The sequence below is a fragment of the Megalobrama amblycephala genome, linkage group LG6, assembly GCF_018812025.1.
Source record: "Megalobrama amblycephala isolate DHTTF-2021 linkage group LG6, ASM1881202v1, whole genome shotgun sequence".
In the NCBI taxonomy this organism is placed as follows: domain Eukaryota; kingdom Metazoa; phylum Chordata; class Actinopteri; order Cypriniformes; family Xenocyprididae; genus Megalobrama; species Megalobrama amblycephala.
In genome coordinates this window covers 9,689,612-9,715,046 of record NC_063049.1, presented here as the reverse complement: position 1 = coordinate 9,715,046, position 25,435 = coordinate 9,689,612, and the positions used below count along the sequence as shown (strand labels likewise).

At 39.3% G+C, this 25,435-nt stretch overlaps 1 protein-coding gene across 1 annotated transcript; it reads left to right on the top strand.

The window, feature by feature from the left end:
* The first annotated feature begins 1,292 nt into the window (after positions 1 to 1,292).
* LOC125269860 (myosin-IIIb-like) lies at positions 1,293 to 24,149 on the top strand. The gene is made up of 15 exons (XM_048192883.1): positions 1,293 to 1,483; positions 1,703 to 1,858; positions 10,076 to 10,160; positions 10,534 to 10,650; positions 10,816 to 10,920; positions 11,303 to 11,386; positions 11,603 to 11,805; positions 12,186 to 12,284; positions 12,402 to 12,516; positions 12,931 to 13,057; positions 13,253 to 13,463; positions 18,856 to 19,003; positions 22,188 to 22,341; positions 23,541 to 23,629; positions 23,925 to 24,149. Exons 1-15 carry the CDS (start codon positions 1,470 to 1,472, stop codon positions 24,132 to 24,134), a joined length of 1,917 nt encoding a protein of 638 aa, XP_048048840.1. The 5' UTR covers positions 1,293 to 1,469; the 3' UTR covers positions 24,135 to 24,149.
* The last annotated feature ends 1,286 nt before the right edge of the window (positions 24,150 to 25,435 follow it).

The window sequence follows — 25,435 nt, the reverse complement described above, 5'->3', positions numbered from 1 at the left end:
GTCTTCTGTGCACGACTGCGTGTTCATGAGACTCTATTAATGCCGCAGTTCACTCCGATTTGCCCCAAAAAAAGCACACAAATTGTGAGAAATCCAGATTAATAAACGCAACATGAAATACAATCCATGTACTTTCATCTCTGAGATGAATATATCTGTTGTGTTTTTCACAGAGGTCACTCTTCCTCCGAAACTCGACTTGTGTGTGGCTGTTACCGGAAGCCAGTGATTATAGTTTATAAAGTTATAAATATGGATATTTTTCTTACAAAAATGCATTGCTTTGCTTCAGAAAGCCTTTATAAACCCCCTGGAGTCGTATGAATTACTTATATGATGTATGGATGCACTTCTTTGGGCTTCAAAATCTAATGGCTCGTTTCCACCGAGTGGTGCGGTTCAGTTCACTACAGTACATTACACAATTTTTGCCGTTTCCATTGTCAGAAGGTGAATGGTACCCTAATTCCAAACCGTACTGTACCACTTTTTTGGCACCCTTCCGTTGGGGTACCTAGCACAATAGTACCAATAGTACCGGTGCCAAAAGGGTGGAGCTACACTCACTGCAGAACTTTGATTGGTTGACAGAGAATCGTCACTTACACATGATAACACAATATCGTTGCAACACAATGTGTATTTTTCGGCTGTTTTTCCTTTTGCAGCCTTCAGCTTTTGCTCAAACAAACCTGCTGTATGTCCTCCATTGTTGTTTACTGTCACTTTCTTCTTCACACGAGAATTACGTCAATCGCTACTTTCAAGTAAGGGTACTGTTGGCGGTGGAAACACTAGCCAAATCAGAGTTTACCCTCCCGAATCATACTGTACTGTACTAAACTGAAGCGAACCACTCGGCGGAAACAAGCCATAAGGTACTATTCACTCCCATTATAAAGAGCCAGGAATTTTTTTATTATAACTCTGATTGTGTTTGGCTGAAAAAAGAAAGTCATATACATCTAGGATGGATTGAGGTTAATTGTGGGATAATTTTAACACACTTAGTGCTCTAGAGTGTTAAAAACACAGCAATGAAGTGTTCTTTCTTTAAGTACACATAAGTGGCCTTTAATTTCATTAATATTGTATTTTTTGTACAGTTTTTTTTTTATATGCTTTTAAGATTTTAAATATACTACAAGTGCACATTTAATTGCACTTCAATACAATTAAGGACACTTCTTTTTCTCAAGGGCACAGCTACAAAACACAAATTGTCAATGGAAATAACTCTGGTTAAAGAGATAATAAGAAATATAAAAATGGTGTCATAAGCCATGGTCAACAGGTATGGAGCCGTAGGCCACTGTGCAGTCAACAGAGACAGGCCTGAAGACACATGATAAGAGTGTTTACACTTGATACTATGGTGATGAGAGAGCAAGACCGAGCGAGGCGGCTGGTCAGATGTTCAGTTCAGACCCAGAGAGGTTTCTGTGAGGTGTATCGGAGACTGGAGCTATATGAAGATGTACAGGTGACATGCCTTATTACCTTGCTGAAGGCCTATACATGATTATACAGGATCTTTTTATCCTGTATTACTCATTTTTCATGTTCATTTTACTGTCGTATATGGAAAACTCCTGCTGTTTTATGTGTAGTTTGTCACATTGCATTTCTCTGCTCTCTTTCTTTCTGTTTGTCTTTTCTCTTTTCACAGCTTATGTTATTCTTCTCGTCTCGTCTTTTATAGGTGTTTGATAAAAGATTTTGAGACACGTCCATCAGTGACGCATCTGCTGGAGCATCCGTTCATTAAACAGGCTCATGGAAAAGACACGTCGCTCAGGCAGCAGCTGTCCGTCCTCATCCGTGAGCAACAGGACGTGGGCAGCAGGACCAAGACCAGGTACATCCTGCCCACAACACAAACCGCAGGTGTAAAGTGACCTCTCGGCTCTTTTCTGAAATGAGATCGATATGTTCATCAGCTGCAGAAAAATACATTGCGGCACGTTTAAAAAAAGGCAGCGTGTTAAACATCACCAGTAGTTTTATAATAGCCTGCCAATCATGTATTGTCATTTTGAAATGGTTTCAGGAGTTTTCGATTCTTCTCAGGGTCAGACCAAAGATCTGGCAGCCTTGACCATGACAGCGGTCATTGTGAGGAGCTTGACTGGCATTAATCACTGTCCTTTGTAGATGCAGAGCTGTCGCAGTGGATTTATCATGTCTAAATGTGAAACAGTGAGACTTGCTGTTGTGACAATCTAGAAATATATGAATCAGACTGTGCCGGTTAAGAGTGTTTTTTATATTACTGTGTCATCTATCACCTATGTGTTGAGAGTTTCCTCTTTCCAGCAGATGGCAGTGTTATCAGGTTTATCCTGAGAGCCTTGGATACAGGAGCATTAGATTCTGTCGGGTTGCATCACATCAACAGCTTCTATTAAGTCAATTTGATATCTCTGATGCTGCTATAGATGATACAGTAAAACACAATGAAAGACTTTCCACTGGCTTACCAACCAAAATTCTCATTTAGACCCCTCAAAACCTGCAGATCTTGACGAGGGGAGAGGGCCTGCAAAATTTTGTCCCAGGCCTTGTGAATTATATGACAGCCCTGTCTATAGTATTCATAGTAGTTGAGTTATAACATTAACTCACATTGGCCTTTAGATTTGTTTAAAAGTGTCCATTGCTGAATGTCAAATATAAGTATTAAACTGTGTAAAATGTTTCTGTGTACTGTATTCAAAAGCTGGATAAAGTCTGAAAAACAGCATGATTCTATAGATGAGGTCTATATTTGTTGATTATTTGCTTCGACAAAACAAAAAATGATAGTATTACAACTATTCAAAAGTTTGGGGTCAATAAGATGTTATAATGTTTTTGAAAGAAATCTTTTCTGTTCACCAAGGCTGCATTTATTTCATCAAAAATACAGAGAAAACAGTAATATTGTGAAATATTATTATAATTTAAAAGAACTGTTTTCTATTGTAATATATTTTAAAATGTAATTTATTCCTGTGATGGCAAAGCTGAATTTTCAGCTTTATTACATTACTTACATTTTCAGTGTCATATGATCCTTCAAAAATTGTTCTAATTTGCTGATTTGCTGCTCAAGAAACATTTCTGATTATTATCAATGTTGAAAACAGTTGCGCTGCTTCATATTTTTGGTGGAAACCGCAATAATTTTTTTCCAGATTCTTTGAAGAAAGTTCAAAAGAACAGCATTTATTTGAAATATAAATCTTTTGTAACATTATAAATGTCTTTAGTGTCACTTTTGATCAACTGGATGCATCCTTGCTGAGTAAAAGTATTAGTTACTGTCCCCAAACTTTTGTACGCTGAAAAAAAAAAAAAAAAAAAAAAAAGATATATTGGACCAACTTAAAATTTGTTAGTCTAATTTGTTGCAGCCAAATTTCGTTTTACTTAAATTATATTTTTATTTATTAGGCTTGGTTCAGACCTTAAATTTTAATTTAATATTAATCAAAAATATTTATTTTCCCAAAGACAAATGCATTCATACAAAGTATAAAAGACCATATACCATACTTAATCAATATATTTTCATTTAGACATAAGCCAAAATGTTGCTAAATATAATTCTTTTGTGCCTTTTTACAACAAAAATTAAATTATCTATAATATGAAAGTGGAATTTTCACTCAAGAGAAAACTAAAAAATATTTTCTTTATTAATTTAGCTTACTTTGAAATACCTTAGTTTATTGTGATGTCTTTTTAAAATATGCATTGTATTTTCTGTTATGTTCTAAATAAATAAACACCAGAAAAATTAAGAAAACCCACATTCATTTCTGTAGTCAGTAAAGCTAGCCAGTATGTGTTCTGAACATCAATGGGTTCTTTAAATTTTGTCTATGTGAAGTGTTATTAGCTTATAGACTAACTGAACAAAACAGCTTTAAACCGGAACCCACGATTTTCGATAAGCCAGTATATACAAATGCACTTTAAATAAATGACATCTTCATTCACTTTAATCAGTTCAGTTGTGCATGGGGTTATGTTGGGTTTGTTGCTTGGGAGATTTATTCTGGACAAAGATACATCTGAATTCTACTAGAGTGTTAGATTAGTACTCTTAACCCTCTAACCATCTCTGATTCAGGGTTTGATGAGGACAGTCCTGAATTAATCTAACCCTGATGAACTCAATGCGATAAAGAGGATTTTACAACATTCTTCATCCCACATGACTGAGACACACTGATCAGGGCAGGATATACACTACTCTTGTTCTTAAATGTCTATAAAGACAATTTTACCTTGTTCTGAGAAAGTAGGGGTTGGTACGCTCTGTGATTGTGAATAAGCAGTCACTAGGTTGCCAGATTGTAGCCCCTCATTCCCCAGGCCACTTATAATCTGCTAGCCTGATAGTGACAGTGAGAGAGACGTAATGAGATTATGAGCTTGGCTGTGCTCTCTCTGTTTAGTCACTGATGGCAAATATCAGTGAAGTGATTACAGAGTGAGGGTACACTGACACACACAGAAACAGCGCCACACACATTCAGTCTGTTTCTCGCACACATAAAGCATAGTGTATTGCGTCTGTACGCTGTCATGTCCCCAGGGCCCTATGGGTTTTAAGAGCTGTGAAAAGAGCAGCTGCTTCCTCATGATCTAAAGGTCAGAAATACAATAGAGGGTCAAACGCTGATGAAGTGCATTCACTACACGCTATAATAGCCTTTAAACCCCAGAGAATAGACCCGCATAGATCCTGAAACTGCATAGATTTTTGTTTTTGGTGTTTGCTAAGGCAAGCATCACTATTACTGTTCCTAATACTTAGGGTTAGGGATTTCAACAAACCTCTAACACTAAGTATTAACCTTTCATGTAACTAACTAGTTCTACACCAATTGTGCTGTGAACATGAATGATACCTCAAATTATGAGGCTTATTGAGATGTGCCATTACATGTGATCAGACTTACATTTTTTAACCAGGTGAATGATAAAAGACTTATACTACTATTCAAAAGTTTGTGGTCAGTAAGATTTATATATTTATTTTTTTAAAGAAATTAATACTTTTATTCAGCAAGGGCAGATTCAGTTGATCAAAAATGACAGTCAAGACATTTATGTTACAAAAGATTTATATTCCAAATAAATGCAGTTGTTTTGAGCTTTCTATCCATTGAATCCTGAAAAAAAAAAAAAAATCATAATAATAATAATAATAATCAGAAATGTTTCTTGAGCACCCAATCAGCATATTATAATGATTTTTGAATGATCATGTGACACTGAAGACTAATGATGTTGAAACTTCAGCTTTACCATCGCAGGAATGAATTACATTTTACAATATATTTAAATAGAAAACCGTTATTTTAAATCATAATAGTATTTCACAATATTACTGTTTTTATATTTTTTGTGTAAATTTTTTCAAGTAAATCCAGCATTGGTGAACATCAGAGACAAATACAAACCCGATTCCCAAAAAGTTGGGACACTGTACAAATTGTGAATAAAAACAGAATGCAATGATGTGGAAGTTTCAAATTTCAATATTTTATTCAGAATACAACATAGATGACATATCGAATGTTTAAACTGAGAAAATGTTTCATTTTAGGGAAAAATAAGTTGATTTTAAATTTCATGGCATCAACACATCTCAAAAAAAGTTGGGACAAGGCCATGTTTACCACTGTGTGGCATCCCCTCTTCTTTTTATAACAGTCTGCAAACGTCTGGGGACTGAGGAGACAAGTTGCTCAAGTTTAGGAATAGGAATGTTGTCCCATTCTTGTCTAATACAGGCTTCTAGTTGCTCAACTGTCTTAGGTCTTCTTTGTTGCATCTTCCTCTTTATGATGCGCCAAATGTTTTCTATGGGTGAAAGATCTGGACTGCAGGCTGGCCATTTCAGTACCCGGATCCTTCTACGCAGCCATGATGTTGTTATTGATGCAGTATGTGGTCTGGCATTGTCATGTTGGAAAATGCAAGGTCTTCCCTGAAAGAGACTACGTCTGGATGGGAGCATATGTTGTTCTAGAACTTTGATATACCTTTCAGCATTGATGGTGCCTTTCCAGATGTGTAAGCTGCCCATGCCACACGCACTCATGCAACCCCATACCATCAGAGATGCAGGCTTCTGAACTGTTTTCTGGAAGTATTACCGAGTGTCATGATCACCAGTGAGAGTGCCCTTTCAGCCACTAGAGGGCACTCCATCCCGGACTCTCTGTTCACCCATTTCATGGACTACATTTCCCATACACACTCCCTGGACTAATCACCATTCATCATTGCACTCAGCTGTTTTGTGTTTCATTATCAGTGTCTGTCTATTTAGTCTCAGTTGTTTCTGTCCTTGGTTGTGGTTTGTTATATTCTGTTATGTGCACATTTTGTACCGCTGGCTTTTGTTTTCTGTGGACTGTCACTCTGGATTTTGACCCATGCCTGTGCTGGATGTATGATTTTGGATTTCCCTTTTATTAAACTGCTGCACTTGGATCTTACCATCTTGTTTCTGTGTGCAACCGTGACAGAACAAACCACCACTATATTGATCCAGCAGCATGGATTTCCGGATCCCTTTCCCGGCCCGCATTACAGAACGGATGGCTCAAGTTCGGACATTGAGAGCCCTACGGCAAGAAGGATGGGAGGTAGGGTGCTTTGCAAAGGTCTTTTGGGCGATGGCGGTGGGGCTGGATTACAATGACGCGGCTTTGAAAGACCTGTTTAATGGTTGCCTTGACGAGCCGTTGTCTCATTGTGAGATGGAAGGGCTACAGAGCTTAAACTTTTGGAAGTTTGCCGCATATCTCTGCCATCGGATAGAGTGGGCCTCACCTAGACAACCAGCCAGTGAATCCGCTTCAGAGCCCGTTCCAGTCAGTAAGTCCGTTCCAGCTCGTGAGTCCGTTCCTGAGATCACTGAGGAGGTGGGCGCTGAATCTTCGCTTCCCACACGGAAGAAAAGGAAGCGGAGGAGGAGGGCTCCAGCCAGTGAGTCCACTACAGAGCCCGCTCCAGCCAGTGAGCCCACTACAGAGCCCGCTCCAGCCAGTGAGCCCACTACAGAGCCCGCTCCAGCCAGTGAGTCCACTACAGAGCCCGCTCCAGCCAGTGAGCCCGTTCCAGCCAGTGAGTCCACTCCAGAGCCCACTCCAGCCAGTGAGTCCACTCCAGCCAGTGAGTCCGCTCCAGCCAGTGAGTCCGCTCCAGTCAGTGAGTCCGCTCCAGTCAGTGAGTCTACTACAGAGCCCGCTCCAGTCAGTGAGTCTACTACAGAGCCCGCTCCAGCCAGTGAGTCTACTCCAGTGCCCGCTCCAGCCAGTGAGTCCACTCCAGAGCCCGCTCTAGCCAGTGAGTCCACTCCAGTACTGCATGCTCTCCCTGTCAGTCCCGTGATGGCTAGGAGGGCTGTCTTCACTTTTTATATTTTGGCTGTCTTGCGTGCCTGGAGGATGCACTCAGAACAGCCCGAGCCCGCTCCAGCCAGTGAGTCCGCTCCAGAGCCCGCTCCAGCCAGTGAGTCCGTTCCAGAGCCCGCTCCAGCCAGTGAGTCCGCTCCAGAGCCCGCTCCACTCAGTGAGTCCACTCCAGAGCCCGCTCCAGCCAGTGAGTCCATTCCAGCCAGTGAGTCCGCTCCAGCTCCGCATGCTTTCCCTGTCAGTCCTGTGATGGACTCAGGGCAGCCCGAGCCCGCTGCCGTCCCAGAGCAGCCCGAGCCCGCTGCCGTCCCAGAGCAGCCCGAGGCCGCTGCCGTCTCAGAGCAGCCCGAGCCCGCTGCCGTCCCAGAGCAGCCCAAGCTCCCTGATACGGCCATGGAGGCCGTCACCGAGCTGGCCGCTCTCCCTGATACGGCCACGGAGGTCGTCACCGAGCTGCCCGCTCTCCCTGATACGGCCACGGAGGCCGTCACCGAGCTGCCCGCTCTCCCTGATACGGCCACGGAGGCCGTCACCGAGCTGCCCGCTCTCCCTGATACGGCCACAGAGGCCGTTACCGAGCTGCCCGCTCGCCCTGATATGGCCTCGAAGCACCCTTGGCTAGTCCTGCCGCCGCCGTCCAAGCCTTCTGCCCTGCCGCCGCCGTCCAAGCCTTCTGCCCTGCCGCCTCTGCCCAGGCTGCCAGAACCGTTGAGACCCGCCTGGTCTGTTCCTCCAGCACCGCCCTGGCACTCAGCCAGGAATCCAGACCTGCCAGTGCCCGCCTGGTCAGTTCCTCCAGCGCCGCCCTGGCACTCAGCCAGGACTCCAGAACAGCTGGAACCAGCCTGGTCAGTTCCTCCAGCACCGCCCTGGCACTCAGCCAGGAATCCAGACCTGCCAGTGCCCGCCTGGTCAGTTCCTCCAGCGCCGCCCTGGCACTCAGCCAGGACTCCAGAACCGCTGGAACCAGCCTGGTCAGTTCCTCCAGCACCGCCCTGGCTATCAGTTGGGCACCCTGGATCTGGCCCACCGTCCCTCCCCCTGATCCTCCTCCTGTCCACCTCCCTCCTGAGTTTTTGTGTGTTTGTGTTTTGTCTGGTGGAGCGTCTGGTAGCCGCTCCTTTGAGGGGGGGTAATGTCATGATCACCAGTGAGAGTGCCCTTTCAGCCACTAGAGGGCACTCCATCCCGGACTCTGTTCACCCATTTCATGGACTACATTTCCCATACACACTCCCTGGACTAATCACCATTCATCATTGCACTCAGCTGTTTTGTGTTTCATTATCAGTGTCTGTCTATTTAGTCTCAGTTGTTTCTGTCCTTGGTTGTGGTTTGTTATATTCTGTTATGTGCACATTTTGTACCGCTGGCTTTTGTTTTCTGTGGACTGTCACTCTGGATTTTGACCCATGCCTGTGCTGGATGTATGATTTTGGATTTCCCTTTTATTAAACTGCTGCACTTGGATCTTACCATCTTGTTTCTGTGTGCAACCGTGACACCGAGCCCATGTTGTGATTTCCATTACAGTTGCATTCCTGTATGTGATGCAGTGCCGTCTAAGGGCCCGAAGATCACGGGCATCCAGTATGGTTTTCCGGCCTTGACCCTTACGCACAGAGATTGTTCCAGATTCTCTGAATCTTTGGATGATATTATGCACTGTAGATGATGATAACTTCAAACTCTTTGCAATTTTTCTCTGAGAAACTCCTTTCTGATATTGCTTCACTATTTTTCGCCACAGCATTGGGGGAATTGGTGATCCTCTGCCCATCTTGACTTCTGAGAGACACTGCCACTCTGAGAGAGTGCTTAAACCGGAGTGCTTGCGAGTGCTTAAACTGGAACATGATCTAAACTGAATGTGAATTCAACGGAGGGGGCCTCTTGGAGGGCCACTATCCTGCAGAGTTTAGCTCCAACTCTTCTCAACACCTGCCTTGAAGGCTGTGTCTGAAATATAGGCTACACTTAAATAAGGCACTATTTCAGTGGACAGCCATTTGTAGTGGCTCCAAACCACTGGTCCAATGTAGCTACAGCGTAATATCATACAGGTATAAATTCCTTTTTAATTGATTATTAAATTGTTTAATTAAGATTTATACATAATTTCCATGAAGATAAATCTTTTCATTACTACTGGAGCTGCTAGTTTGCTAAGTTTAAATAAATATTAAACAGCTAGCACAAACTATGCAAAAGCGGCAGCCTTTCCGGCGCATTCAGTGTCTGAATTCACTCACTCATTTTCATTCACTTCCTTAAGTGAACTATATTAGTGGAGTAATGTAGGGAATAGTGAATGGGGGGTGACAGACGAAGTTTCTAGTATGCCTAGTAAGACCTTGATTAGCTGGTTCAGGTGTATTTAATTGGGATTGGAGCTGAACTCTGCAGGACAGTAGCCCTCCAGGAGCAGGATTGGACACTCCTGATCTAGAACACCACAACCCCACAGAACACCATAGAAATTGCATAGTGACACCCTGGCAACCTCCCACAACAGCTTAGAATCATGGCACTGAGTTTTGCATTTCCCTAAAATAAAAAAATAAAAAAATAAAAATAATTGTTTATGATTGAATATATCTTTGTTGTTTTTAATATTTATTGAGGCTGTAACATTGCTGTATTGTCTTTTATAGGCATGAGCGGATCAACACTCGGAAAACCCTCATCATTGAGATCTGTCCTGATGATGATCTGGTGAACCTGGAGGTTTTAGATGAGGTATTGACTGTAGATGATCTAGCTGGAATTTAAGCAAAGGCTTTTGTTATCTTAATCATACAGAATTTGTTTTACTTTTAGATCTAGAGTCAACATGAATTCAAAATGTATTGAAATCTTAGTTACTTTCATAATACACGTTCCTGGACGTATTGAGTACGATCATTGCATGTTATTCCAAAGAATAGCAGAACTCCATTAAAAATGTCTGATATCACGAAAATAAAATGAGTTGCAAATGCTATTTCATATTTGATGTTAAAATGTAATGAAATTCAATTACAAACTATTACTAAACGATGTGAATTCAGTGACTCTCTGGTAGTATAAACAGCAAAGAAACATTTCCATCTCCAGCATCTCTCTTTTATAGGAAACAATCATTACACATCTTCACAAGCGATATCAGGAGCTGCAGATCTACACGTATGTTGGTGATATCCTCATAGCCCTTAACCCCTTCCAGACCCTCAGCATCTACTCTCCACAGGTGAGATGAGCAACATCAGGCTGTGCAATAGGGCATAATTAATGTCTAATGCATACAGTTTTTTTGATCAAGTGCGTAATTCATGTGGAGTACACTTCAAGTTAGCTTCCTTGTAGAGAGTGAACTAAGATGTAGTTTCCTGTCTGAAAATGTCTCTGTTCTCAGTTCTCAAAGCTCTATCATGGGATGAAACGCTCCACTAACCCCCCACACATCTTTGCCACTGCTGATGCAGCCTATCAGAGCATGGTCACTCTCTCTAAAGACCAGGTACTGCTTTATGTGTGTCTGCACTCTCAGTTCTAAAACAATACAGAGTATATCTAACATAGACATGGCTCAGTGACATAGTAGGCTGTCTTTGTTTTTAACACTTATGTGTAATTCATCTATGGTCTCTTTTTTAACAGTTTTTTACACTTGTTTAGTTTGTCTAATAACAGTGTAATGGTGGGTTCAGACTACACAATATTTTTGTCTGTTATGATAGTCACTGTGTCAGATAATGCGGTTTGACACCTAAATTCTTGTCGTGTAGTGGACAAAAAAACATGTCATATTACACGTTGCTTCTGGGTATGTTAATCCATGTATGTGCTTGCTCTGTACATTAATGAGTGTTTATATGTTTTCATTGTTTTTGTCTGTGTAGTGTATAATCATTAGTGGAGAAAGTGGAGCTGGTAAAACAGAGAGTGCCCACCTCATCGTCCAACATCTCACATTTCTGGGCAAGGTTGAGTACTCGCACCTTTGATACACTAATACCTAATACAATTAATACATACTCATATGCTTCAAAGAAATACTTCAGTAGCCGACCTTTCATGTATGATTATGGGATTCTTGATGATTTTCCCTCTAGTAACATAATGAACTATGGCTGTAAGATTTGCAGATAAAAAATCTGGGTCAGACTCTTCAAACATCATCTGTTGTTTTCTATTTCAAGGCTAATAATCGTACACTTCGTGAGAAGATTCTTCAAGTAAATCCCCTGGTGGAGGCGTTTGGTAATGCGTGCACGGCCATTAATGATAACTCCAGCCGCTTTGGGAAGTACCTGGAGATGAAGTTCACACCAACAGGGGCGGTGATGGGTGCTAAGATCTCTGAGTATCTTCTGGAAAAATCAAGAGTCATCAAACAGGCTACGTGAGAAACCACTTTGCCTAGATCTGTGGCCATCAGAACGTTAAAGTCAACATACAACCCATTTTACTTTTGTAATGTGACATATTTCTGAGTGTAACACAGTATTAACAAGAAAAACATTAAGGGCAGGACTTGATTTTACCCATAGGGGATTGATTGGATGGTGAAAAGTGGTCTTTGACATCAGTCAAAAACTAAAAAAAATTCTGAGGTGTGGCAGACAGTTTTCTTTGGATTTATAATGTGTGAATAACCATCTGAATCATTTACCATAAGACCAATTGATTTTGATTTCATGTTGACTTTAAACTTTTCAACAGTTCTTTCCCACATTTTGGTTTTCATTTATTACTCTTCATATCGTATATTTTCTTTTGCAGGGGAGAGAAAAACTTCCACATATTTTACTATATCTATGCTGGTCTTTACCACCAAGACAACCTCAAGAAATACAGACTACCCAACAAAACTGCCCCCAGGTTCTTGTGTTTATTTGTAACAAAATCAGTGCTTAAAAAGATGTGTAATTCTAGTTAACGTATCTACAATATTACTGATAAAGATTAGAGATTCATGTTACTTTTCTGGTCTTTCAGATATATTGATTGTGTTAATGGTAAAGTAATGCAGGACATCATCTCTAGCAAACTGTACAAGGAGCAATTTGTTGCCATTCAGGACTGTTTCCGTATCATAGGATTTACTGAGGAGGTACAGCTGAAATCCTGATTTATATTTCTTAATCATATGCAATAATTATTAAAGGGATAGTTCCTTAAAAAAATTAATTTACACACCCTCATGTCGTTCAAACATGTATTAATTTCTTTATCCTGTGGAACATAAAAAAAAAAAAAAAATGTATTAGAGCTTTTTGTCCATGAAATGAAAGTCAGTGGGGTCCAAATTTGTTTAGATCCTAACGTTCCTCAGAATATCTCCTTTATGTTCCACAGAAGAAAGATGATCATACAGGTTTGAAATGACATAAAGGTGAGTAAATTATGACAGGATTTTCATTTTTTTTGGTTCAACAATCCCTTTAAGATACCATTTTGTCAATCAGGCTTTCTTCCATGTTTTTTGCATACTTCTATATAAAATAGTTTATATCTTTATATACAGGAAGTGAATTCTGTGTACAGAATTCTAGCAGCCATTTTAAATACAGGAAATATTGAGTTCACATCCACCAGCTCCCAACATCAGAGCGACAAGAGTGAGGTGCCCAACTCTGAGGCCTTAGATAATGGTAAGTGGCTTATTTAAATGATTATTTGAAAGCTGTTTTCCCTTTAATGACTGTTCGTTTCTAGGTTTGCATTTACAGAACCCACATTTTCCTCATGACATAAATCTTGCAAATGTGTCAATAATAAATTGGCATATGAGAGACAAAAGACGAGTTACAGATCCATTCCTGATGTTCTTCTCTCTGTATTTACAGCGGCCGCTCTGCTCAGTATCGGCTCTGAGGAGCTTCAAGAAGCTTTGACCTCCCACTGCGTGGTAACTCGAGGAGAAACCATCATTCGCACCAACACTGTGGATAAGGCCACTGATGTGAGAGATGCCATGTCTAAAGCCCTGTATGGACGCCTCTTCAGCTGGATTGTGAACCGCATTAATGCTCTGCTGCAGCCTGACACTAACATCTGGTACAGCAAAATATTATCACAATCATCATGGTTGCATCCTTCGGTTTAATGTTAAAATATACCCAAGCCTACCATTTCACATAGCCCATTGACATAGCTTAGACCAATTTTAAATTTCAAGATTGTCTTAAAGGAATAATTCACCCAAAAATGAAAATACTGTCATCATCCTTGTTGAAAAAGATGTGCACTTGTTGTGTTCTTTAAATCTTAAATGTTTTTTTTAAAAACTGTACTTGCAGATAATATAGTATTAATTAAATAAAAGCCCTCACAGCAAAAGAACTCCGCGGCGGATCGGAGGTATCGCAGCTTCCGGAACGTATCTGCGAACGGACCCGTATTGGCGTCTACTTGCACGCAGTGACGGATCCGCAATGAAGGCGGATCGCGGACCCACCGTGGCTCCGCGCTGCATCCGCTCCGCATCCGCGATTAAAACCTTACCTCCACGGCAGGTCCGTTTGGGACCTGCAAATTGATACAACCGTTACAGTAAAGGTGCGTGCGCATCTGCGGATCCGACATGGGTCTGCTCAGGAGTCGCTGATTGACAGTAGAATTTACGGCGCTGCCCGGAGGTGGAGCTGATCCTCTGGGCAGCCCCAAAACGAATGTGACAGTCACGCGGGTTTGGCGACTTGAATGCAGATCCACATAAGTGGCCTTCCTCACAGCAGGAGACTCCTAAGTGTAATTCAGCATGCTTTCATGGCTGTGGTTTTAAAAGTGTACTTAAAGGGGTTCTTCACCGCTGGCAAAATGGGCTTTCAATAAAGCTTGGCTGCCTATGCAGTTGTTACGGGTTGCTCCAAAGAAGCTGAAGGAGGAGCAGGCCGAGGGCTGGCAGAAACAGGCAGGCCGGTAGGCAGAGACTCCATGGAGGAACTGTTGGAGGGAGCATCCATGGGGGCGATTACGGGAGGAGCGACCAGATGCTACCGACCCAGAGCACGGTGATGATGACAGCCCATGGCGGCGGCGTTGGTGGGAGGAGCCAAGGAGTAGGCGTGGTCGACAACCTCCGTGGGATCTCAGGGGATTCCAAGGTGTTGACGGAGAGCTGATGGGATCGAGTGATGGCGCTGGAACTGGAGGCCTTGGTGAAGCCGCAGTGACGAACGCCCGAGGTGACATCAGAGCTCCCGAGACCTGAAGCAAATCCGGGGGGGAAGGAGGATCCCACTGCAGCCATAGGGGTGGGGAGCCGAAGCGCAGCAGAAGGCTCGCAGGTCCGTAGTGCAATGGTGACAACTGACAAAGGGGGAGCCGACAGGACAAGGGAGCCTGGTACAGCTTCATGGTCGAGGGTCTCTGGTGGAGCCAAGGGTGGTAGGAGACAAGGTGAAGCCAACATGTCGACAGCCCGAGGTGGTACGAGAGGATCAGAGGCCGGAAGCTGAGCCACAGGATATACTTGATCTGCCGATGCTGGTGAGTGCAGACACAGAGACTTTACCTAAAGGGGCTGCAGGAGGACAGCTGAGGCAGGGCTGGAGAACTGGCAGTGCTCGATGGTGGATGTAAGAGAGGAAGATTAGGGTGGGGCAGGGTGGGAAGCAGTACCTCTGAATTCCAGTCTATAAGCCAGTCTTCCCCAGTGTCGAACTCCACCAGTATCCCCACCGGGACGGCTGTTGCCGGCTCACACCCCTGGTCAGACTCACATGGGAACTTCAGCTCCGGGGCTTTAGTGGGTGCTGTCGTCGCAGGCTCCGTGTTAGTGGCAGGTGGAAGCTCTCCGTCTGCAGGGGGCTCAGGCATGATGGGTGTAGATGGGCTGTGCTCTGGGTCGGCTTGCTAGACGTCTGTGGGGTGTGGCTGGACGAGGCTGCTGGAATCCTCCTCATTGGGGCAACATTAATAGAAGCAATGTTCCTTGCTTTTCTCATTTGGTCTGGTATTCTGTTACGGGTTGCTCCAAAGAAGATGAAGACAAAAATCAAACAAGGTTTATTTAGAAGACTCAAAGATAATCCAAAACAAAACAGAGTGCATTAACATAAGCAATACCAGACATCTGAAGAGGGCAAAGGCAGCAACTTAAATACATGATTAATGAGGGAACTAATAAGGAACACCTGTGATGATCAAATGAATTACCATGACAACTAAAAGGTGGCAGGAAAACTGAACAAAGGAAGACATGTGACTAATGAAAACAAACTGAATGTCCATGAAAACTAAAACGAACTGAACATAACTGTGACAGCAGTAGAAAGGTGAAAAAATGTTTGAAATTGGTGCTTCCTGACTAGAGAAAACAAATAGGTAGGAAAACACTCATAATGCACTGGGCATGTTGTCATTGCCACCACTGGCAGTGGCTAAAGGCTGCAAAGAATTGTAATTATAGAGAGAACGCTGTGACGGAAAATCTGAAAACCTCTGTGTTTGTAGTCAACATTTCAAACTTGATGACCATGAACAAAGTGTTTTAGGCCAAACGGAGGGGAAAAACTGAAAGAAACTTCCTTTCTGTCAGTTCCGCCCAAAGCAAAACACCGTCGCTTACAGGTAAGAAAGCTGTTGCCATAGTGTTCCATTTTTACTGTTTGCCGCCTTTTATTCCTGTCAACATGAAGTTCCTTTATTTCTAATGCATGCTATTTTTATGTAAAGTGTTGCTCTTAATCAAGCAACAGCGTGAATTTGTAGCATATTACTGCTGGAAGGTATGAGGAAAAGACGGGCACAGGAAGCTGACCTTTTTGGTGGCTGTGCATCTCTAAGGAGCATCTCAATATTACCCCTCCCTCCGAAGAAAAGCAAAAGCATGTCCGTAGTAATGATACACTGAGTTCCTTCAGTGTATTTAATCAGTGTGTTGTTTCAGTTTTACTCGTTTGATTTTGCAGCTGCAATTGTGCATTCTGACAACCTCCGACCTCTTGACGTGATGACGTAGACACAAAGTAATCACAAAAAAACGTTTTACGAGTTTACATGGCAGACTTTTTATTTTGTTCTGTTTATAGAAAGACAATTTAGACAAACTTAAATCTAACTTTTTTCCCCACCTGCATGCTTTGCCATGACACTCAAAATGGGGAGTGTAAATGCTAAAAATTAAGTGTTTTTATATATATATATAATAAGCAATAATAATTTTCATTTTGATTACATAATAATGGCAATATATACATGTCAAAGTCAGACATGCCCCTTTGCCAGCTGTGATACCTGGTTACTGGTTTAAACTTGGCCCAGGTTTGTAAAAGATTTTTGGGTCAGCACACCTTAATAGCTTCAACAGTTGATTGCTAATTAAAGTTTATAATACAATGAACCAATTAGAACCAAATTTAGGTCAGATAGCTGCTAATGGTGGATATTTTGATGAATCAAAAATGTAATTTTTTTCTGTGTATAAACTGTTTACGTAATAAAATATGTTTTCGTAAATTATCACAAATTAAAAAGGATTCATGCCAATATTGTCCAAAACCCCACTTTTCTAGGGCATTTCCAAACTTTTGGAGGGCATTGTGTATATGTATGTATGTATATATAATATTTATTTATTTATTTATTTATTTATTTATTTATTTATTTTTTGTGCAAGAGTAATGTTAAGTGGGAGATTTAGTAGTGTTTAATGTTTTGCTATTCTAATTTAGAAGAGTTTCTGTTATGCTGAGTTTTTTCATCATGGTGACGAGTGGAGCATGAGCGTAGTTTGAGAACCGGTGTATATGTTGAATGTTTGGTACCACTTTATTTTACAGTCATTGTTATACATGTTACTTGTAGTTACTGGAGTACTGTAATAACTATAAATTATGCATAATTACTTGCAATTAACCCTAAAACAAATCCTCATCCTAACCCTAACTATATAGTAAGTACATGTAGTTAATTATTATAACTCAGTACTTAAATGCATAATTACACTGTAATACTGACACCTTAAAATAAAGTGTAACCAAATGTTCTATATTGCTGAACTTATTCATCAATTGTTAAGCTAATGCTATTAAAGCATCCTGTTACCAATGAGCAAGTTAGCATTTACTGATATAGTTTAGTTTAAGCTAGCAAGTTTCTACTACTAAAAATATTTAAGTTGAGATTACATTATAATTTTAAGTTGTTTAAGTTAAATTGTTAAGAGCAATCAAAATGTATGAGTACAAAATAATAATCTGCCAGTTCTGCTTATACAAACTTTGAATTTCTTAACTTAAACATTTTGATGTTTTTTTTTGTTTTTGTTTTTGTTTTTGTTTTGTTTTTAATTTTGCCAGCGTTTTTTTTTAAGTTTACCAACGTATTTGCCAAAATGTGGAAGTATAATCTGTAGTTTTCACAGAAGCCCTGCAGCAGTCAAAACTTTTTTTGCTGACAAATACACATGAATTTCCCAGTCCCGGTAACACAGAGAAAGAGTAAACATTGTTCATTATCATACTTTTGACACTGTAACAATACAAAACAGGTTGAAAATCAGCAAAGTTACATTTAAAAGTTGGCATAAATCAGAGGTTGCGATTCTTCTCTATTATGACATATCTGAGTGAAATGGCTTCTCGAACAAGAAAAAATGTAGGGCGGGGCTTAATTTTGTTTATGTGGAATTGACACGAGTGGTAATTTAAGATGGTCACCAGCCAAACCAATAGATAAAAAGAAAACAACCTTTTATCTGCTGAAAAAAATAAAATAAAAAAATCTTCCAAGCCTGATCCAGGCAGGCTTTTTCAGCTACAGTATGTACGTTGAGCTTATCTTTGTGCATTGACTTTTATATCAAGTTAATTTAATGATAACTTAAAGGTATTTTCTAAACTTTCATCCCATTCTCCCTCCTTGAATCATGCGCAAGCATCTCCAGCAATGACCTCCAGTCTAACCAGCTCAGAATATTAATATCCTCAGCAAAAGAAGAAAAGAGCTATAAAAAAAGAGGTTTGTATAAATTTTTGATACAGAGTTACATTGAAAAAAATTATATGCAGATGATTAAAAAGACTTCAGAGAGAGTGGAAAAGCCGTTCATTGATCCGAGTGAATCCTGTCAGACTTCAGCCACGGGCTTGTCAGAGAAACTCACGTCTTCCACCTCGATACACACAATCCAAATTCTGCCATTTCCACTCCAATCAGCAGCGCATTCAACGTTATTGCCACTAATAACCTGTTAGCGGGAGCAGAAGGTGACCTCTGGTCGCTGTCTGAGGAGTTTGGAGGAGATCGCGTTTGACTGAATGTTCATAGACGAGCACAGCAGCTCTTTGTAATTTGAAATGACATACTGTTTTTAAAGGTCTTTGTTTTTGTGTTTTCTTGGTTGACAGGTTGTGAAATATTTAGTTGTTTGGGTCATTAGCGTGGTTAAGGCCTTAATGTGTTGTGACGGTCAGCTAATGTTTGGCTCTTTGTGTCTTTGAAGTGCGGCTGAGAGTGGAATGAATGTGGGGATCTTGGACATCTTTGGTTTCGAAAACTTCAAGAAGAACTCATTTGAGCAGCTGTGTATCAACATCGCAAACGAACAGATCCAGTTCTACTTCAATCAGCATATCTTTGCCCTGGAACAGGTAAGACTTTCTCTGTGCACAAACACCTTTAAACGGTTCAAGTTCAAGTTGATCTTAAACCCACCAATATTTGTCCTTGAATACATCTGTATCAGTTTAAATAGCAAAGAAAGAAAATGGAAACTTCAAAAATCAGTGAAATGTGTAATGATATTTTCTCCTCAGTAGAAACTCTGTGCCTCTAGAAGCATTGTTCAGTCTATCAAGTGGCCTGACACTTTCTTATGACTTATGAATTAGTCAAATCAGTCAGTCGTGTCATATGTGGCATATGTAGTGTACTTAAAATCTTATAGTATAGTATAGTTATAGTATAGTTTTTTAAAACTGTACTTGCAAATAATATTATATCAATGAAATAAAAGGACTTAGAGAGACTTTTTAAAAAAGTGCATTTTGTCATGCCAAATTAAGTTTTACTTTAAAATACATTTGAAAAATTTTGTTTTAATAATCTTTTGTCATTCCTTAATGAAGTACACTTGATGAGTTAACTAACATAATAAAGCTCATGCAGAATATTTGATTATACATTCAATTGTGTTAATCAAGTGTGTTATTCAATATTACATTTATAGTTAATATATTTTAAATGTACTAATTTACAACTACATCATTACAAATGTTTCATTACAAAAAATGTAAATATATAACACACAAGTTTCAATAGAAATGGCATTAAAGTAGATTTTAGTTTACCATAAATGCTTGTCGGTACATTCAGCAGTAGGGGTGGAACGGTTCAGATTTCTCACGGTTCGGTTTGTATCACGGTTTTAGTGTCATGGTTTCGGTACGGTTCGGTATGTGCTATGTTCAGTAAAAAATGGGACAATTGTCAGATAAAGATGAAGAAAATAAAAACAAATAATCTAACTACAAGAAACAGCACAAATAAATACATGAGAGCTAAGATACAAATAAAATAAACAATGCTTTACAGGTTTTTCAGGTATTTAACAGTAATCAAATATAAAATAACACTTCATATAAACTTCTTTGAATAATTAAATAAAGTTGAAACATTATTGAAGTTACAAAAGCTATTCAGTCAAGAGTGATTTCTTCGTCTTTTGTCGTTTGATTAACATTAAAACACATAGAGCAGGAATATTAGACTGCTGTCCCTTTAAGACATGATTCAAAGATCTAGTACACTGATACTGATACACATGTGTTGTATGTCAAGGTTTAAATGAGTTTAGTTTAAAGGTGCCCTAGAATTAAAAATTGAATTTACCTTGGCATAGTTGAATAACAAGAGTTCAGTACATGGAAATGACATACAGTGAGTCTCAAACACCATTGTTTCCTCCTTCTTATATAAATCTCATTTGTTTAAAAGACCTCCGAAAAACAGGCAAATCTCAACATAACACCGACTGATACGTAACAGGATCATTAATATGTACGCCCCCAATATTTGCATATGCCAGCCCATGTTCAAGGCATTACACAAGGGCAGCCAGTATTAACGTCTGGATCTGTGCACAGCTGAATCATCAGACTAGGTAAGCAAGCAAGGACAATAGCGAAAAATGGCAGATGGAGCAATAATAACTGACATGATCCATGATATTTTTAGTGATATTTGTAAATTGTCTTTCTAAATGTTTCGTTAGCATGTTGCTAATGTACTGTTAAATGTGGTTAAAGTTACCATCGTTTCTTACTGTATTCACAGAGACAAGACTGTCGTTATTTTCAATTTTTAAACACTTGCAGTCTGTATAATTCATAAACACAACTTCATTCTTTATAAATCTCTCCAACAGTGTGTAATGTTAGCTTTAGCCACAGAGCACTATCAAACTCATTCAGAATCAAATGTAAACATCCAAATAAATACCATACTTACGCGATTAGACATACTGCATGACGAACACTTTGTAAAGATCCATTTTGAGGGTTATATTAGCTGTGTGAACTTTGTTTATGCTGTTTAAGGCAGTCGCAAGCTCCGGCGGCGGGGAGCACGAGAATTTAAAGGGGCCGCAGCCTGAATCGCCACATATTTAATGATCCCCCAAAATAGGCAGTTAAAAAAATGAATTAAAAAAAAATCTATTAGATATTTTGAGCTGAAACTTCACAGACACATTCAGGGGACACCTTAGACTTATATTACATCTTTTGAAAACACGTGTACGGCATCTTTAAACACCGGTAGCAATGTGAGATGTTCAGGTCTCACCTGCGCTCGTGGACTATCAACTCCCAGGTGATGACGGCGTAAATGACTGGTCATAGAGCTTTCGGCACATCATTGAACATTTGTTTACAACGAGCGACTGTTTTGTCCATGTTCTTTTGATCATCGCTGTTGTAACATACTGGGAAACCAGAATGCATATCCGTCAACTGAAACATACATTAGCTGAATCTGTCTGTTTTTTTTTACACATTGTTTTCAACAAACCATATTATAGATGCGTCAGATTTGGGATGAACCGCGGTGCAAGCGGTTTGATTTTTTTTTTTTTTTCAAACCCTCCCACCCCTATTCAGCAGTACACCTCAACCTATATAAAAGACAACGGATGTAATTCTGAAATTACATTTAAAGATGTACTTAATAAACTACGAAATATGATACATTTCATTTAACATTGCATTTAGTTCTCACTGAAGTATATTAATTTGAAGTTTATTATTTCTCTATTGTTTCTATTATTTATTATATTAGTACTCCTTTTAATAGTATTCTAAAGTGTACTTTTTTCCCCTGCAAATTAAGGGTACAAGTTTTGATTTGCTTTGAGAATGTTTTACATATTTTACACATGATCTGTGATATAATGAATTCTGCATGTACTGCCATGTATTTACTGTTATCTGTACACATTCTTAGTGATGTTAAGGTACAGTATGACATGATGGTAATTGAGTTAAAATTACCCCCAAAAGATAATTTAAAGTCATTATTGTGTTAAATGAGAAAAGCATCAAATAGACATTACAAAAAGTAGCTTTAGAAAGAAATATTTAATTTGATTCAACATAGAATTTATTACACATAAACAATATCGAATTTGATATCAGGGCAAAAATGAATTTTAGGGGCATTATAACTGCATTCTATTTTTCCATAATTAATTAATTAAACTACGCATTAAATCAACATCCCTAATTATAAGGTATACACATCTGTTATGAAATAGTGTGTCTGTGTGTGTTTGTTCAGATAGAGTATCAGAGTGAGGGTGTAGATGCCAGTCTGGTGGAATACGAGGACAACAGGCCCATTCTAGACATGTTTCTTCAGAAGCCCATGGGTTTACTGTCTCTGCTGGATGAGGAGAGCCGTTTCCCACAGGCCACCGACCAAACACTCGTTGGTAATACTTTCTGCTTAGTGTTTCATCATTGCTGCATATTTGCTGAGTGAACACCGCATTAGTACTCGTTCATGTAAAATCACTTCTATGACGTTACAGTTTTTCTTGATTGTTTACACACATTTTCTGAAAGCATGCCTCATACTCTCAGAACTCTACACACAAATCAAAAAACACACACACAATGGGCAAAACCCCTCAATTCTCCTGCAAAATGAAACTTTACATTCAAAACAATGTTCTTTCTTCTCAAAATGGTATTTTGTTTTCAAATGACACACACAAACCATCATATGAATAGACATTTATAAGAACCAGTTGAACACTGATGTGCTCTATGTAAAACACTATGATGAATGGAAAACACTTCTCCATTCATCATAATGACTTTGGTCTTTATTTGGTTCAGAGTTACACTTACTACAGACAGTACATACATAAGTGTGTTGTAAAATATTTGTAGTATATATATATATATATATATATATATATATATATATATATATATATATACACATACACATACATACATACACACACACACACACACACACACACACACACACACACACACACACATACACACACACACATATATATATATATATATATATATATATATATATATATATATATATATATATATATATATATATATATATACACATACATACATACATACATACATACATACATACATACATGTAATTGTAAAAATGTGTGACAGGTGTTTGCCCATGTGATGAGTCAGTGTGCATATTTGAATGGCAGTGTGTTCCTTGTGAAAACAAGTGATTTTTCTGCCCGAAAATTGTGCCAAATGCAGAGAATTGTGTGTAGTCTTTTAAAAAAAGTGTGTTTTAGAACTGCAATGTGAGTGTAAAGCAGGAATTGTGCTTGTAGTTTAGCAGAATTGGTTCAGGGGGTTGGTGCATGAGTTACATGTTGTGGTCATTGTGTCTCAAGTACCAATATTTGTGTGTAAACAATTGAGAAAAACTGTAAAGTACACATTCTTTTTAAATGATAATGCTAAATAGCAAAGTATTAACTGAATAGTTCTCATTGTGTTTAAATAATTTTATGTATGAGATGATATGTACGTGAGATGACTATAACTATTCCAATTATTTTGAATAATGATGAAGATGTATCTGTTTAATAAGATTCTTCACTCACTTTCAGTGTTTGTAATAAAGATAAGTTTCAGGATAACCTGAGAAACAAGTACTTCTGGACACCCAAGCGTGTGGAGCTTTGCTTTGGGATCCAGCATTATGCTGGCAAGGTAAAGAGCTTGAATATTTTTTCATAAAATCTCTTCTTCTTCTTCTTCTTCAGGCAGTACTTACTGCTTTATATGAATGAGAAACTCTTTTTTTAGATGCTATTGTACTAACAGCTGAAATAAAATGCATTATCAATAACTTTCAGTAGTCATCAAATGCAGTATCAATAACAAAATTCATAGCCATGTTTGTTTGATTTTAAAATAATAAAAGTATTACTTTCTTTAACAAATCTTTTCAAACGTAAACGTGTAATAATTCTGTTTATTAAAATAATTGTGTTTCTCCTGTCAGGTCTTGTATAATGTCAGTGGTTTTCTGGAGAAGAACCGTGACACTCTTCCTGCAGACATTGTGGTGGTTTTGAGAACGTCAGAGAACAAACTTCTGCAGCAGCTGTTTTCCAGCCCCCTGACTAAAACAGGTACTAGAATCATTCAGCATTCATCCAGTGAGCATGTCTGTGGTGTCCCTTCTGTCAGCTCACTAGCCAATCAGAATTGATTGTCAGGTCAAATACTGTGGTGACAAAGAGCATCTAGGAGTTTGGAACAGAGCGTCATTTTATTGGACAATTCAGTAATGGTGGTAAAATGATCCCAATTGCTTGAGATTGCCCTACATTAAAATCCCTGATGGTGGACTATAAAATGTTAAGTTTGTTGGTGTGAATGTTTGTTGTAAAACTTAAAACATGAAAGTGATGTTGTTCACACTTCAGCCCAGAAACCTGCTGTAATAAGATTGATTCTCTTTGTCATTATGTGACAGTTTTTTACTCCTATGCTAAGGTCAGTCTGAGGTCAACAGAACCGCTAACAGGTCACATTACTGAGAGAATGCAGTGATGTGTGTTTCCACAAATAGGGTACAAATTACAAAAATATGCTCTTAAAAATGCATACATTTTTAATATGAAACATATTAGCGTAAAAGTATAAAAAAGTATGGATTACAGGGCAAATAACGGGATTGAAGATTTAATAAAAAAAATAAATAAAAAAAATCAGAGCTAGTTTGGGACCAAATGTTGATTTGTAGTTATTGGTAAGCTTACATTTCCCATAAATTCAATCAACATCAAAATGTGTTTCTTTTATGTAAACGCAGTATACTCGGATAAGAGATCAGAGATCATTCCTTCATGCAGAATCTCTCCAGATCCTTCAGATTCCAGCTCCATGTTGGTGCTTCTTCTCTTCAGTTCACTCCACTCATTTTCTTTAGGGTTCAGGTCAGGGGACTGGGATGGCCATGGCAGAAGCTTCATTTTGTGCTCAGTGACACATTTTTGTGCTGGTTTTGATGTTTGTTTTGGATCATTGTCCTGATGGAAGATCCAACCATGGCCCATGGTTGGATTTCTAGCAGAAGCGGTCAGGTTTTGATTTTTTATCTGTTGGTATTTGATAGAATCCATGATACCATGTATCTGAACAAGATGTCCAGGACCACCAGCAGAAAAATAGGCCCACAACATTAAAGATCCAGCAGTTTATTTAACCGTGGGCATGGGGAACCTTTTATCCATGTGTGCACCAAACCCATCTGGTGGGTTTGCTGCCAAAAAGCTCTTTTTTTTTAGTTTCATCTGACCACAGAAGCCGGTCCCGTTTGAAGTTCCAGTCTTGTCTGACAACTGAATATGCTGGAGATTGTTTCTGGATGAGTTTCTGGATGTGATTTTCCCCCACTTTCAATTATTTTCCTTCAATGAAAGGTTAGATTTTTGCTAATTTTATGAATTAAAGATCAAAAGGATAAACAATGCAGATTTATTTTTACAGTCATCTTTGATCATATTT